We start from the raw sequence: 15,704 nt of genomic DNA on the forward strand, positions 1-15,704 counted from the left end.
GCCCATCCCCTGTGACCAATTTCAAACTCGTCTTATTCACTGAGTTTTGACTCTATAAGGCTCAAACCACTGTGAAAGGACTGGCGACATCTAGTGGAAGCAATAGGAAGTGCTCACTGAACCATTGTTAACGGTGTGATTAATAAGGAAAGATGAGAAGTCGAGTCCACAATTCAGAATTCCACTTCCTGTTTCAATCGGTCTCGGGGTTTTGACTGCCATTTGAGTTCTGTTATACTCACAGACACCATTCAAACAGTTTTAGAAACTTTAGAGTGTTTTCTATCCATATATAATAAGTATATGCATGCCCTAGCTTCTGAGTTTGATTAGTAGGCCGTTGAAAATGGGAACGATTTTTTTTCAAAATGCGCTGTGGCGCCCCCTATCCTACGGTATCCTCTTAAGCTTACGTTGCAAAAATCTTATTGACTAAAATGACTAAAATGATACAGTACTGCTGGCTGGTGAAGTAGGCTAGCTAGCAGTGGCTGCGTTGTCGGAAAGATATCAGTTTGTGTCTGTGGATGGTTTGTCCTCTGACAAAACAACTGTAAATTCCGGTGTTCCTCAAGGTTCCGTTTTAGGACCACTATTGTTTTCACTATATATTTTGCCTCTTGGTGATGTCATTCGGAAACATAATGTTAACTTTCACTGCTATGCGGATGACACACAGCTGTACATTTCGATGAAACATGGTGAAGCCCCAAAATTGCCCACGCTGGAAGCCTGTGTTTCTCTACACTGGCTTCCTGTTAAGGCAAGGGCTGATTTCAAGGTTTTACTGCTAACCTACAAAGCATTACATGGGCTTGCTCCTACCTATCTTTCCAATTTGGTCCTGCCGTACATACCTACACATACGCTACGGTCACAAGACGCAGGCCTCCTAACTGTCCCTAGAATTTCTAAGCAAACAGCTGAAGGCAAGGCTTTCTCCTATAGAGCTCCATTTTTATGGAATGGTCTGCCTACCCATGTGAGAGACGCAGACTCGGTCTCAACCTTTAAGTCTTTACTGAAGACTCATCTCTTCAGTAGGTCCTATGATTGAGTGTAGTCTGGTCCATGAGTGTGAAGGTGAACGGAAAGCACTGGAGCAACGAATCGCCCTTGCTATCTCTGCCTGGCCGGTTCCCCTCTCTCCACTGGGATGCTCTGCCTCTAACCCTATTACAGGGGCGTCACTTGAGTGGGTTGAGTCACTGACGTGATTTTCCTGTCTGGGTTGGCGCCCCCCCTTGGGTTGTGCCGTGGCGGAGATCTTTGTGGGATATACTCGGCCTTGTCTCAGGATGGTAAGTTGGTGCTTGAAGATATCCCTCTAGTGGTGTGGGGGCTGTGCTTTGGCATAGTGGGTGGGGTTGGATCCTACATGTTTGTCCCTGTCTGGGGGTATCGTCGGATGGGGCCACTATGTCTCCCGACCCCTCCTGTCTCAGCCTCCAGTATTTATGCTGCAGTAGTTTGTGTCGGGGGGCTAGGGTCAGTCTGTTATATCTGGAGTATTTCTCCTGTCTTATCCAGTGTCCTGTGTGAATTTAAGTATACTCTCTCTAATTATTTCTTTCTTTCTCTCTCTCTTTCTCTCTTTCTCTCTCTCTCTCTCTCTCTCTCTCTCTCTCTCTCTCTCGGAGGACCTGAGCCCTAGGACCATGCATCAGGACTACCTGGCCTGATGACTCCTTGCTGTCCCCAGTCCACCTGGCCATGCTGCTGCTCCAGTTACAACTTTTCTGCCTGCGGCTATGGAACCCTGACTTGTTCACTGGATGTGCTACCTGTCCCAGACCTGCTGTTTTCAACACTCTAGAGACAGCAGGAGTGGTAGAGATACTCTGAATGATCGGCTATGAAAAGCCAACTGACATTTACTCCTGAGGTGCTGACCTGTTGCACCCTCGACAACCACTGAGATTATTATTATTTGACCCTACTGGTCATCTATGAACATTTGAACATCTTGGCCATGTTCTGTAATAATCTCTACCCGGCACAGCCAGAAGAGGACTGGCCACCACTCATAGCCTTGTTCCGCTCTAGGTTTCTTCCTAGGTTCTGGCCTTTCTAGGGAGTTTTTCCTAGCCACCGTGCTTCTACACCTGCATTGCTTGCTGTTTGGGGTTTTAGGCTGGGTTTCTGTACAGCACTTTGAGATATCAGCTGATGTAAGAAGGGCTTTATAAATACATTTGATTTGATGAGGTAGTCACCTGGAATGCATTTCAATTAACAGGCGTGCCTTGTTAAAAGTTCATTTGTGGAATTTCTTTCCTTAATGCGTTTGAGCCAATCAGTTGTGTTGTGACAAGGTAGGGGGAGTATACAGAAGATGGCCTTATTTGGTAAAAGACCAAGTCCATATTATGGCAAGAACAGCTTAAATAAGCAAAGAGAAACGACAGTCCATCATTACTTTAAGACCTGGAGTTCAGTCAATATGGAAAATGTCAAGAACTTTGAAAGTTTCTTCAAGTGCAGTTGCAAAAACCGTCAAGCGCTATGATGAAACTGGCTCTCATGAGGACCGCCACAGGAATGGAAGACCCAGAGTTACCTCTGCTGCAGAGGATAAGTTCATTAGAGTTACCGGCCTCAGAAATTGCAGCCCAAATAAATGCTTCACTGAGTTCAAGGAACAGACACATCTCAACATCAACTGTTCAGAGAAGACTATGTGAATCAGGCCTTCATGGTCAAATTGCTGCAATGAAACCACTACTAAAGGACACCAATAAGAAGAAGAGACTCGCTTGGGCCAAGAAACACGAACAATGGACATTAGCCCTGTGGAAATTTTAGATTTTTTGTTCCAACCACTGTGTCTTTGTAAGACGTGTATTTCCCACCGTAAAGCATGGAGGAGGAGGTGTTGTAGTGTGGGGGTGCTTTCCTGGTGACACTGTCTGTGATTTATTTAGAATTCAAGGCACACTTAACCAGTATGGCTACCACAGCATTCTGCAGCGATATGCCATCCCATCTGGTTTGGGTTTAGTGGGACTATCATTTGTTTTTCAACAGGACAATGACCCAACACACCTCCAGGCTGTGTAAGGGCTATTTTACCAAGAAGGAGAGTGATTGAGTGCCACATCAGATGACCTGGCCTCCACAATCCCCCAACCTCAACCAAATTGAGATGGTTTGGGATGAGTCGGACTGCAGAGTGAAGGAAAAGCAGCCAACAAGTGCTCAGCATATGTGGGAACTCCTTCAAGACTGTTGGGAAAGCATTCCTGGTGAAGCTGGTTGAGAGAATGCCAATGGTGTGCAAAGCTGTCATCAAGGCAAAGGGTGGCTATTTGAAGAATCTCATATAAAATATATTTTGATTTGTTTAACACTTTTTTGTTTACTGCATTACTGTTTACTGCATATGTGTTATTTCATAGTGTTGATGTCTTCACTATTATTCTACAATGTATAAAATAGTAAAAATATAGAAAAACCCTTGAATGAGTGGGTGTTCTAAAACTTTTCACTGGTAGTGTATATAGGGCAGCGGCCTCTAATGTGCTAGTGATGGGTATTTAACAGTCGGATGGCCTTGAGATAGAAGCTGTTTTTCAATCTCTCGGTCCCAGCTTTGATGCACCTGTACTGACCTCGCCTTCTGGATGAAAGCGGGGTGAACAGGCAGTGGCTCGGGTGGTTGTTGTCCTTGATGATCTTTTTGGCCTTCCTGGGACATCGGGTGCTGTAGGTGTCCTGGGGGGCAGGTAGTTTGCCCCCGGTGAGGGGTTGGGCAGACCGCACCACCCTCTGGAGAGCCCTGTGGTTGTGGGCGGTGCAGTTGCGGAACTAGGCGGTGATACAGCCCGACAGGATGCTCTCAACTGTGCATCTGTAAAAGTTTGTGGGTTTTAGGTGCCAAGCCAAATTTCTTCATTCTCCTGAGGTTGAAGAGGCGCTGTTGCGCCTTCTTCACCACACTGTCTGTGTGGGTGGACCATTTCAGTTTGTCAGTGATGTGTACGCCGAGGAACTTGTGACTTGTTAAGCACATTTTTACTCCTGAATTTATTTATGCTTGCCATAAGAAAGGGGTTGAATACTTATTGACCTAAGCCATTTAAGCTTTTAATTTTGTATTAATTTGTAAAAAAATGTAATAACATAATTCACTTTGACATTATGGGGTATTGTGTGTAGGCCAGTGACACAAAATCTCAGTTTAAATGTATTTTAAATTCAGGCTGTAACACAACAGAATGTGGAAAAAGTCAAGGGGTGTGATTTGAATACTTTCTGAAGACACTGTAAACCTACAGTACATAAATACACGGCATCTTCACAGCATTCTGCATGAGATGACTGGGGTAATTTTGTCTGTCAGGATGATAAAATTGATAAATGTGACTCAAATTGTTAAACATTAGGCCTACCGACAATTGTTGTAATAGCTGTTGTAATAACATTATAATAACTGTAATGTTTATGTTTGTTAAAAAGTCAACCAAGATGCAATTCTAATTGGCAAATTGGGCTAAAAGCCCTATTCTAGAAACATGAATCCATGAGGGCAGAGATTATGTAAATGTTACTGGAATAAACTATTTTTTTTAAGGTTGCATAACAAATTCCTCTCTTATGCAAATGTTGTATTGGCTGTCCAGGGCACAGGCACACACTGGTCTTATGGACCAATAGGATATTGAGGGGGACGATCCCAGCGTAGCTCTCTCAGAGCCCTTGACTGGTTGCTGCAGCTTGTGGGCAGGGCCATCAGACTGCTTGGATTTTTCCGTACATTTTCATACGATTAGAAGCAATATTTCCTTCATAGCCAAAACGTCGCTGCGCCGGACTCCTTGCTTTCTGATAGTCCACCATTTTATATTGCTGTAGGTCTAAAGGATTATAAATATTTGTTTTAATATATTGGACATTGCTTTACGAAGGGACAACTCTCTATTATGATGGAAATTGAGATACCTAAAATTCGTCCTAGTCAACAGGTAAATCATCTTTTGTTATATATAATATATTTAGGCTGTTATGTGAAACTATAGCACAAGGTTGACCTATAGCCTGTTGACGCAATGCTAGACAATATCCTCATTGTTGAAAAAAATATATTTTATTGGATATTTCAAACTATTGAAATAAAATTAGGCTAATTAAAACTGTTCATATGTTACCTGATTAATAAACTGTCATGTTCAACTCAATGTGTTTCCCATACTACTCCTTATATTATTTCATAAGATATTGTTTCGTAAGTTAATGAAATGAAACGACTGCATCGTAAATATGTTTTCTTACAGTCTATCATAATCATATTTGTGAACTTCTAGTGCTGTAGTTTTGACATTTGTAAATACATTAGGCTACTACTGCATGTAGCTCTACAGTTTGTCTCTGCGCTGTAGTCGACAGACGCCTTCATAGAAAATTCTGCAAAGTCATGGTTGGAAGTCTGGCCGGTTTATCCAACTCAATTCCGTGTGGGCGAAAAAAAGAACGGTAAAACATCCGTTTAATTTCGAAGTCCATGTGTAATGATGGAATTATTGTCAAGTAAAACATATGTCAAGGTGACGATGACGACACATCTCCCCAGACAGTCTTTTTCTTTTCATTTCAGTGCGCTTGTTTTTTGGCCGTCGGAATCCCCCCATGCGCCACTAGAGCCCCATAGCGTTTTTCCCGTAAAGATGGCATCTATTGGCCTACCAGTAACCTAACGAAACCGGCGATAAACCGACTGTAGACGGTAGAGAAAGCGAGACATCTCATAGTCACATTTGTTCTGGTCGGGGCCAGTAAGTACCCCAGAGCCAGCTGTTATTGGACAGTTTCCCCATTGATATATATATATATAAAATCTGTTGTAAGTGGGCGTGCCCTCTCTCGCGTGAGCCATGTAAGAGATTTGATTTGATGTAAGAGATTATGGAGGAAAGCATGCTCACGTTAGAGTGGGAACGCCCACTTACAAAGATAGGAAAAACTTGACCATTTTTCCAATGGTTAACTGCCTCAGTAAGACATCTTTATTCATCCACCATCTTTGGGCCTATTTCGCTCCATACAACTAACTGATTGCACAATCTCAGGCTGCCCAGCCTGGAATTGAGTTTATTTTCTTTTCCATGATGTAGACTACACAGGTCCTCTTTAGAGTTAAATTGGTTGTGTGAAATTGAGAAATATATGTAGGCTTAAGCCTTAGGCTTGTTATAATAACCCAAAAGTGTTTGTAGTTCTGTAGCTGACCTTCAAATCAAATTGGATCAAATCACATTTTATTTGTGACATGCGCCGAATACAATAGGTGTAGACCTTACAGTGAAATGCTTACTTACAAACCCTTAACCAACAATGTAGTTTTAAGAAAAAAAATAAGTGTTAAGTAAAAAATAGATAAATAAAAAATAAAAGTAACAAATAATTAAAGCGCAGCAGTAAAATAACAATAGTGAGGCTCTATACAGGGAGTACCGGTACAGAGTCAATGTGTGAGGGCATCGGCTAGTCGAGGTAATTGAGGTAATATGTGCATGTAGGTAGAGTTAAAGTGACTATGCATAGATAATAAACAGAGAGTAGCAGCAGTGTAAAAGAGGACCCATGCTGTAGAAATTTTTTGGGATCTGAGGACCCATGCCAAGTCTTTTCAGTCTGCTGAGGGGGAATAGGCTTTGTTGTGCCCTCTGCACGACTGTCTTAGTGTGTTTGGACCATGATAGTTTGTTGGTGATTTGGACACCAAGGAACTTGAAGCTCTCAACCTGCTCCACTACAGCCCCGTCGATGAGAATGGGGGCGTGCTCGGTCCTCCCTTTCCAGTAGTCCACAATCATCTCCTTTGTCTTGACCACATTGAGGGAGAGGTTGTTGTCCTGGCACCACACGGCCAGGTCTCTGACCTCCTCCCCATAGGCTGTCTCATCGTTGTCGGTGATCAGGCCTACCACTATTGAGTCATCTGCAAACTTAATGATGGTGTTGGAGTCGTGCCTGGCCATGCAGTCATGAGTGAACAGGGAGTACAGGAGGGGACTGAGCACTCACCCATGAGGGGCCCCCATGTTGAGGATCAGCGTGGCGGATGTGTTGTTACCTACCCTTACCACCTGGGGGCTACAGATGTGAGTGCTATGTGTCGGTAGTCATTTAGGCAGGTTACCTTAGTGTTCTTGGGCACAGGCACTATGGTGGTCTGCTTGAAACATGTTGGTATTACAGACTCAGTCAGGGACAGGTTGAAAATGTCAGTGAGGACACTTGCCAGTTGGTCAGCACATGCTCGGAGTACAAGTCCTGATAATCCATCTGACCCTGCGGCCTTGTGAATGTTGACGTGTTTAAAGGTCTTACTCACATCGGCTACGGAGAGCGTTATCACACAGTCGTCCGGAACAGCTGATGCTCTCATGCATGCTTCAGTGTTACTTGCCTCGAAGCGAGCATAGAAGTAATTTAGCTCGTCTGGTTGGCTCGTGTCATTGGGCAGCTCTCGGCTGTGCTTCCCTTTTGTAGTCTGTAATAGCTTGCAAGCCCTGCCACATCCGACGAGCGTCGGAGACGGTGTAGTACGATTCAATCTTAGTCCTGTATTGATGCTTTGCCTGTTTTGATGGTTCGTCGGAGGGCATAGCAGGATTTATTATAAGCTTCCGAGTTAAAGTCTCGCTCCTTTCACTGTGGGGACGACGTCATTGATGCACTTATTGATGAAGCCAGTGACTGATGTGGTGTACTCCTCAATGCCATCTGAAGAAGTCCTGTAGCTTAGCATCTGCTTAATCTGACCACTTTTTTTATTGACCGAGTCACTGGTGCTTCCTGTTTTAGTTTTTGCTTGTAAGCAGGAATCTGAGGATACAATTATGGTCAGATTTGCCAAATGGAGGGCGATGGAGAGCTTTGTACGCGTCTCTGTGTGTGGAGTAAAGTTTTTTTCCCCTCTGGTTGCACATTTAACATGCTGGTAGAAATGAGGTAAAACGGATTTGTTTCCCTGCATTAAAGTCCCCGGCCACTAGGAGCGCCGCCTCTGGATGAGCGTCTTCCTGTTTGCTTATTGCCGTATACAGCTCATTGAGTGCGGCCTTAGTGCCAGCATCAGTTTGTGGTGGTAAATAGACAGCTACAAAGAATATTGATGAAAACTCTTGGTAAATAGGTCTACAGCTTATCTTGAGATACTCTACCTCAGGCCCCCCTTATCTCAGCTCACTGGTCACCATAGCAACACCCACCCATAGCACACGCTCCAGCAGGCATATTTCACTGGTCATCCCCAAAGCCAACACTTCCTTTGGCCGCCTTTCCTTCCAGTTCTCTGCTGCCAATGACTGGAACGAATTGCAAAAATCACTGAAGCTGGAGTCATATCTTCCTCTCTAACTTTAAGCATCAGCTGTCAGAGCAGCTTACCGATCACTGTACCTGTACATAGCCCATCTGTAAATAGCACACCCAACTACCTCATCCCCATATTATTACTTACCCTCTTGCTCTTTTGCACCCCACTATCTCTACTTGCACATCATCATCTGCACATCTATCACTCCAGTGTTAATGCTAAATTGTAATTATTTCGCCTCTATGGCCTTACCTCCCTACTCTTCTACATTTGCACACACTGTAAATAGATTTTTATATTGTGTTATTGACTGTACGTTTGTTTACTCCATGTGTAACTCTGTGTTGTTGTTTTTGTCGCACTGCTTTGGTTTATCTTGGCCAGGTCGCAGTTGTAAATGAAAACTTGTTCTGAACTGGCCTACCTGGTTAAATAAAGGTGACATGTAAAAAAACGAATAACGCCAAAAAAGACACACAATAGCACAATTGGTTGGGGGACAATAAAACTGTGCCATCTTGCTACCTTGGTTTTATAAACTGAATAACAGGTTTCCCCCTAGATTAAAACTAAACCTGAGTTTAGTCTACTTAGTTGTTTTAACCAGATGCGTTTATTTTGTGACACAAAATATAGTCATCTGACTCCCAAGTAGGGGCGGTAAGCAACAATGTATCATGAAACAACACAGAGCTGCATTTTGGGACAGTTTGCTGGACACAGATTAAGCCTTGTCCTGGATTTAAAAGCAAACACGAAAATGCTTTTTGGTCAAGGCTTAATGTGTGTCCAGGAAACCTTACTCTATCTCACAGCCCTGTTGTGTTACTGGCGCTTACAATTCCTTTGGTTGGCTTGTTTTTAAAAGTGCTGTTTCTTCACCTAATACAATTGTTTTATTCTGTTTGAGTAGCTGCACATTCTGAGATGGAAGTCCAAATACAGCTACTCAAAGTCTGTCTGTTTGGTTTTAAACAAAGAGATTATTTTTGAGCATGAAAAATGTTTTTATTTACACTAATTTACAGAATCGACCAGGAAATGGATCATATATTTTTACAAGCCCAGTTCCTTATTTGTAATCCAGACCTCCTCTGAGTGACAGATAAAGGTAACTAACATGGTATCTTAGTACATTTATACTATTCATAAAGATCAGTGAACTAACCAGTATGTTTCACAAGTATTTTGTGGATAAATACTTCACTCCACCAATATAGTTTATATCAAAATAGTTACTGAGTTATAACTTGAAGTCATTCAGCTGTTCATCCAAATAGTTACATCATCCTCTTTTTGAGACAGTCCATGAAAGGGGCCTCGAAAAGGGAGGATTCAGTCATTTGTGAATGTACACAGATCACTCATCTCTGCATGAATGTTGAGTGGTGTTGAAGTTTCAGTGACAACATGAAAAGAGGCTCTGGGAAAATCATATATTTTTTTCCTCAAAGGGGATTCTACAATAACATATTTTATGACACTATGAATCCATCCTGTATGATGAAAGTGTCTATAAAATGTCCCATGTATGTAGAAACTTTGAACATAGGTCACTTCATATACTATTGTTTACTCACTGTGTATGTATATACTGTATTCACCACATTTTGTTTTTAACTAGGCATAGCCCATTCTAATATACCTACTACTGTATAAAGCATTTTATTTACCCGAATTATATACTGTCTAAAAACACCACATATTTATATTCTGCATTCTGACACTGCTCACTCTAATATATCTATATTGGATTGATAATTGGACTCGTTCTGACATTTCTTGATTTCTTGTTTAGATTTATAGGTTATCTGTACTGTATTTGCTAGACATTATACTGCACTGCTGTAGCTAATAATCTGTGTACGCGACCAATAAGATTTGATTTGAAAATAATAAGGCTTTGTATGCCTATTTTTCAAGATTTCTTTACTCTTCTAGACTGTAAGTGATATTTGTGGGTGGTTGTGTGGGCCATTCTTCATCCTCTCCAGAGCCATAATGTATCACCTATGGTTTTGTGTACTCACTACCCAGACCAAGATTAATAGCGAGACTTACAGGCCTAACCAGACCTTGTGACTTTAAAGGTTTTAGTGGTCATGGATTAATGCTGGATTTGACGCGACACCCATGAGGCAATTAGGGTTAAAGAGTTCTCAGCTGCACTGCAGAGAGAGAGAGAGAGAGAGAATGTTTGTTATAACTATTTCAGAATTTAAAGATAATAGGTCATGTGAATTATATAATTAAACATTGTTTTGGGGATTTTTGTGGCCATGTTTAACACTTGATTTGGGCCACAAAGTTACAACTCAATTACTTCTGCTCATTCCATTTACAAGAGTTATCTATGTCGAAATCTACACCAAGCTCTGAAATCTTTCCCACACCACATCCTCTTTGCACTCCCTTCCACTTTGTTAGTCATCTGATCTGTCTCTCTTTACATCCTCTCTGTTCTGTTTATGTGTCCCAGTCTCTCTGAAAGTATCGTTGACCTTCTTTTAGGCAACAAATAGGCACATCCTCAGAGCTTTCCTTGTGACCTAATACGTTGGGTTAATGCAATCTCACAAGTCCTTTGTGAAATGTTTCCTTCTGTATATAAGGTCTGAGTAATAGATGTTAAGATGGGCCCCAGGGGAGACCAGCACAGTTTATCTCTGCACATTCCTGACTGAACAGGCAGCGTACTAGGAGGTCCTAGTGGTGTTGCTACTGTATACACCAGAGGGGACATAGTAAGAACTTTGTCTGAACATATTTGCACCAAACCTTCCTTGCTAGATCTCAAGCTGAATATGTTTATCAAAATACAGTAATATGGTGCAGTGTGGTTTATCAAATAAAAAGTAGAAAACATTTGTAAAGTAAATAATTATGCGCATGCGCAGAAGGTTCGGTTTTCTAGCTATCTCTGGAAAAGGCATCCAATGTTTTCAGCAACGCAGCCACTCTGTAAAACTCTGTTTTTACTCCGTAAAACTCCATTTTAATTTTAAGTTGTATCAATTAACTTTTCACCTCAGAGTGATCAATGATTTCATTGGTTTTTGAGCTAGTGGTATTACATTTGACCTGCTGTCCTTTGATTTATTTGATTGAGACTAATCAAGAGAGTCACCAGCTGAGAGGCACGTCTCCTCTGTGGGTGAATTAAAATATATATATATTTTATCTTTATTTAACTAGGCAAGTCAGTTAAGAACAAAGTGTTATTTACAATGATGGCCTACCCCGACCAAACCCTAACATGACGACGCTGGGCCAATTGTGCGCCGGCCTATGGGACTCCCAATCACGGCCGGTTATGATACAGCTTGGAATCAAACCAAGGTCTGTAGTGACGCCTCTAGCACTGAGATGCAGTGCCTTAGACCGCTGCGCCACTCAGGAGCAGTTGGGGAAATGGAGAAGTGCATCTATTATTCATACTGCTTCTTGCTAGTACTGCTGTCGTCAGACACCCAGAGGGACGGGGCGTGGCACTGGAGAGAGAGAGAGACAGTAGCCGTACTCCTTCACAGCAGGGAAACGCTTCCTTGTTCTTCCTCAGTCTCCTTTTCATCTGGTCACAGTCTGTGTGGTGCTTTGTGAGTTCCGGTCTAACTTGTTGTCTGTTGGCAGGACATAGACCTGATCGACATCCTGTGGAGGCAGGACATAGATCTGGGTGCGGGGCGCGAGGTGTTTGACTACTGTCAGCGTCAGAAGGAGCACGAGCTGCAGCAGCAGAGGGAACAGGAGGAGGACAAGAGGCTGCAGCAGCAGAGGGAGCAGGAGAAGGCCCTGCTTGCTCAGCTGCAGCTGGATGAGGAGACGGGGGAGTTTGTGCCCCGCCTTGCAACCAGCGGACAGCCACTGCAGACGGCTACCTCCGCCGCACCCTCTCAACTCATACAGGTACCGTACACACACACACAGCTGTCAGTCATGTCAGGGGCTGGCCACTCCCCTCCCTGGGGGGTGCAGCTGCTCTGTAGCTAGGTAACAACCTCATCCACTGTAATTAGGGAAACACAGGTGGCTTTGTAGTTTTGCATTAGTGGATTTGGCTGTTTAGAAACTGCTCTGTGGAGAGCTTTGTCTAAGGTAGCGCAATGCTGTCTGCTCAAATTCTTACCTGTTCTTTAGCAAATCAGGCATTTTCAAACACAATGTTGAAATGGATGCAGTGTTAGAATAGAGGGAATTTAGATGAAAACCTGAAGTGCTTTGAATCTTTGCTTTCAGGATGTCAGCTTCACTGTAGATGGGGATGCCATGTCATTTGATGAATGTATGCAACTGCTGGCAGAGACATTTCCTTTGGTAGAGGCAACTGAGGTAAGAATACAGGCTTTCACTATTACCTTACAAATATGCTTACAACGATTTCTAATTAAGCAATAAGGACAGAGGGGGTGTGGTAAATGGTCAATATACCACAGCTAAGGGTTGTTCTTAGCCACAACACAACACAGAGTGCCTGGACACAGCCCTTAACCGTGGTATATTGGCCATATACCACAAACCTCAGAGGTGCCTTATTGCTATTATAAACTGCTTACCAAAGTAATTATATATTTTTTGTCATACCCGTGGTATACTGTCTGATATACCATGGCTGTCAGCCAATCAGCATTCAGGGTTCAAACCACCCAGTTTCTAATGAACAATATATAATGTTGTATGTACCGGTCTTTTACAGTGTTTCCCTCCCTTGTTTGTGTTGTAGACTACCTCTTCCTGTCTGGACGCCGTCGTAGCTCCAGCACCCAACAGCAGCCACATCATGATGAAATCTGATCCGCCAGCTTTGACCCTGCTGCCCCTACTCCCAGCCCCAATGCCCCCACAAAGGACCTCCCCAGATTTGGAGCAGGCCTGGATGGAGCTTTTGTCCCTCCCTGAGCTGCAGGTACAATACGAATATTCTACCGCCTCTATGGTGTAACAAGCACTCAAAGAATGCATGGATGGCAGCAGCCAGGTATGCATGAGAGGACATACTCACCTTTTTGTTTTGTGTGTTTGAATGGGACACAGCGGAAGAAGATACTACTCAGCTAATTCTCACTGTGGTCAGGTTCCCACATAGCACTGTTGACTCCAAGCAGTGGGAGGGAAAGCCTCAAATGGTGTGAAGCTGCTTGTGTCCTTAGTAGAACATAAAATAGCTTCTAAGCAGTTAGTGAAGGTAGTAGCATTGAAACAAGAAATAAAATACTTTACTTACAGTACAAATACAATGTGTAATTTCATGCAAAAAATGTTAATCAATATAGGAATCCCACTTTATTTGCAATATTGAACCTGTGGAAAGTTTCAGCTACTATTGGGAATAAAAAGGTTTGAAACCAAGGTTTAATAAATGATTAGTAAAAACTGAACAACAGCTAATCGACATGATGGTTCTATACTGCATATTACATTAACGTTACATCTTGATGTCTAATTAACGGCATGGGTTACTGGATTTGTTTTGATGCTTCTGAATCTTGTTTTCTAGCAATGTCTGAATATGGAAATGGAGGACACACGGGAGCAGACCGGAGGATATCTGCCCACTAACACCACCCCTGAGGTGCAGGATCCAAACTACAGCTTCTACCCATTGTCCAACCTGGAAGAGGTGGCATCAAACACAGAAGATGTCTGCCCACCTGAATTCATCAACACCTTTGAGGAGAGCTTTCCCAACATGGCTCCACTGGACCATCTCAGTCAGATGACCCTGAAGGCTCCAGACCTCAATACTCATTTCAGTGCAGACACTTTCTGTGACGTATTTTACCCAGATGTTGTCAACACAAAAGTGACCAGTGTCACCCTACCTTGTGGCCAAGGAAATGGAGGTAACTCATTGGCAGAAATACCAAACAAGCCTACTTTTACACCAATGGAATTACAGGACCTTTCTCCTGGAGATACATTTGACAGAGACAACAAACCTGAGATAATTACAGAATGTCCAGATTCTGATTCAGGAGTTTCTGTGGAGGCAAGCTCATACTCTAGCTCTCCTGAGAAATCCATGTATGGGGACCGCTCCTTTGGTGGCTACAGCGATTCAGACATGGATGAGATGGACAGTAACCCTGGGAGTGCACAGTCTGACTACTCTGAGATGTTCTCACTGTCTTTCCAACCAGATGGCCTGCAGACACCTCTTTCTGTGTTACCTCAGCAGCGGGACAAAAAGCCCAAACATGGCAAGACTGAGCCAGATGACGAGACTGGCCACAGTGAACCCCCCTTCACTAAAGACAAGAAGAGGAGGCGCTCCGAGAAGCGTCTCTCTAGAGACGAGCAGCGAGCCAAGGCCCTCCAGATCCCCTTCACCGTGGACATGATCATCGACCTGCCTGTGGATGACTTCAACGAGATGATGTCCAAGCACCAGCTCAACGAAGCCCAGCTGGCCCTGGTCAGAGACATCCGCCGGCGGGGCAAGAACAAGGTGGCTGCCCAGAACTGCCGCAAACGCAAAATGGAGAACATCACGGAGCTGGAATATGACCTGGACTCGCTGAAGGAGGAGAAGGAGCGACTGCAGACAGAGAAGACCAAGAATGACAGCAGCCTGCGGAAGATGAAGCAAGAGCTTAACACCCTGTACCTGGAGGTTTTCCGTCTGCTGAGGGACGAGGATGGGAAGCCCTATTCCCCGTTGGAGTACTCCCTCCAGCAGACCACCGATGGCACAGTCTTCCTCGTCCCCCGCATTAAAAAGACACTTATCAAGAAAAAGGACAGCTAGCACTTCTCTGCTTTACTACATGGTACAGCATTAGTAATAATACTATGCAAAGAATAACTTTGTAGTTGCTTGGCTTTAAGCATTAGTAAAACAGCAGAACTGTTATATAGTTTTTGCCTACTCTTTTTGAATCTTTAATTATATTTGAGTTATTTTGTACTGGTCTCTATTTTCCCCTGATATTGTTTGTAAATACATAATTTGCTTTTGAGATATGAAAATGTGTATTGTATATATCATGTTTTTAGTATGCTAATTATATTGTTGCAATCACTGTTACTTCAAAGTCTGTTTTATAAACTTCACTGCTGATTTGCAGCTCCATTTCCTTTGTATGTCCTGACTCTTGTGCTTTTTAATGAAATAAACAGTTCATTTAGTCAGTTGGTCTCTTGCTTACTATTCAAATTAGGCCGATTCAGAAATGTACGCCTTTCCTACTAACTTCTCAGTAGTTGGTATTCAGACTAACAGACTTTCAGTGCATTTATGTAAAGATATCCCCGTTTAATTAGGATTTTCTCAATAGACTCACTAGAATATATGGAGAGAACAGGTTCAGAATATTGGAGATCGATGAAACAAAGCCATGTAAATACACACATATTCGTCTCCTTTACAGCGCAAATTGGTAGATTT

At 43.0% G+C, this 15,704-nt stretch overlaps 1 protein-coding gene across 1 annotated transcript; it reads left to right on the forward strand.

The window, feature by feature from the left end:
- The first annotated feature begins 4,837 nt into the window (after positions 1-4,837).
- nf2l2 (Nuclear factor erythroid 2-related factor 2) lies at positions 4,838-15,448 on the forward strand. The gene is made up of 5 exons (NM_001139807.1): positions 4,838-4,964; positions 11,951-12,226; positions 12,557-12,649; positions 13,041-13,223; positions 13,815-15,448. Exons 1-5 carry the CDS (start codon positions 4,923-4,925, stop codon positions 15,063-15,065), a joined length of 1,845 nt encoding a protein of 614 aa, NP_001133279.1. The 5' UTR covers positions 4,838-4,922; the 3' UTR covers positions 15,066-15,448.
- Positions 15,449-15,704: the final 256 nt, after the last annotated feature.

Source organism: Salmo salar, chromosome ssa21 (assembly GCF_905237065.1).
Source record: "Salmo salar chromosome ssa21, Ssal_v3.1, whole genome shotgun sequence".
NCBI lineage: Eukaryota > Metazoa > Chordata > Actinopteri > Salmoniformes > Salmonidae > Salmo > Salmo salar.

Coding starts and splice junctions, on each gene's coding strand:
- nf2l2 (NM_001139807.1), top strand. CDS start 4,923: ATGATGGAAATTGAGATACCTAAAATTCGTCCTAGTCAACAG. Junction 4,965..11,950: donor AAATTCGTCCTAGTCAACAG/GTAAATCATCTT, acceptor GTCTGTTGGCAG/GACATAGACCTGATCGACAT. Junction 12,227..12,556: donor CACCCTCTCAACTCATACAG/GTACCGTACACA, acceptor CTTTGCTTTCAG/GATGTCAGCTTCACTGTAGA.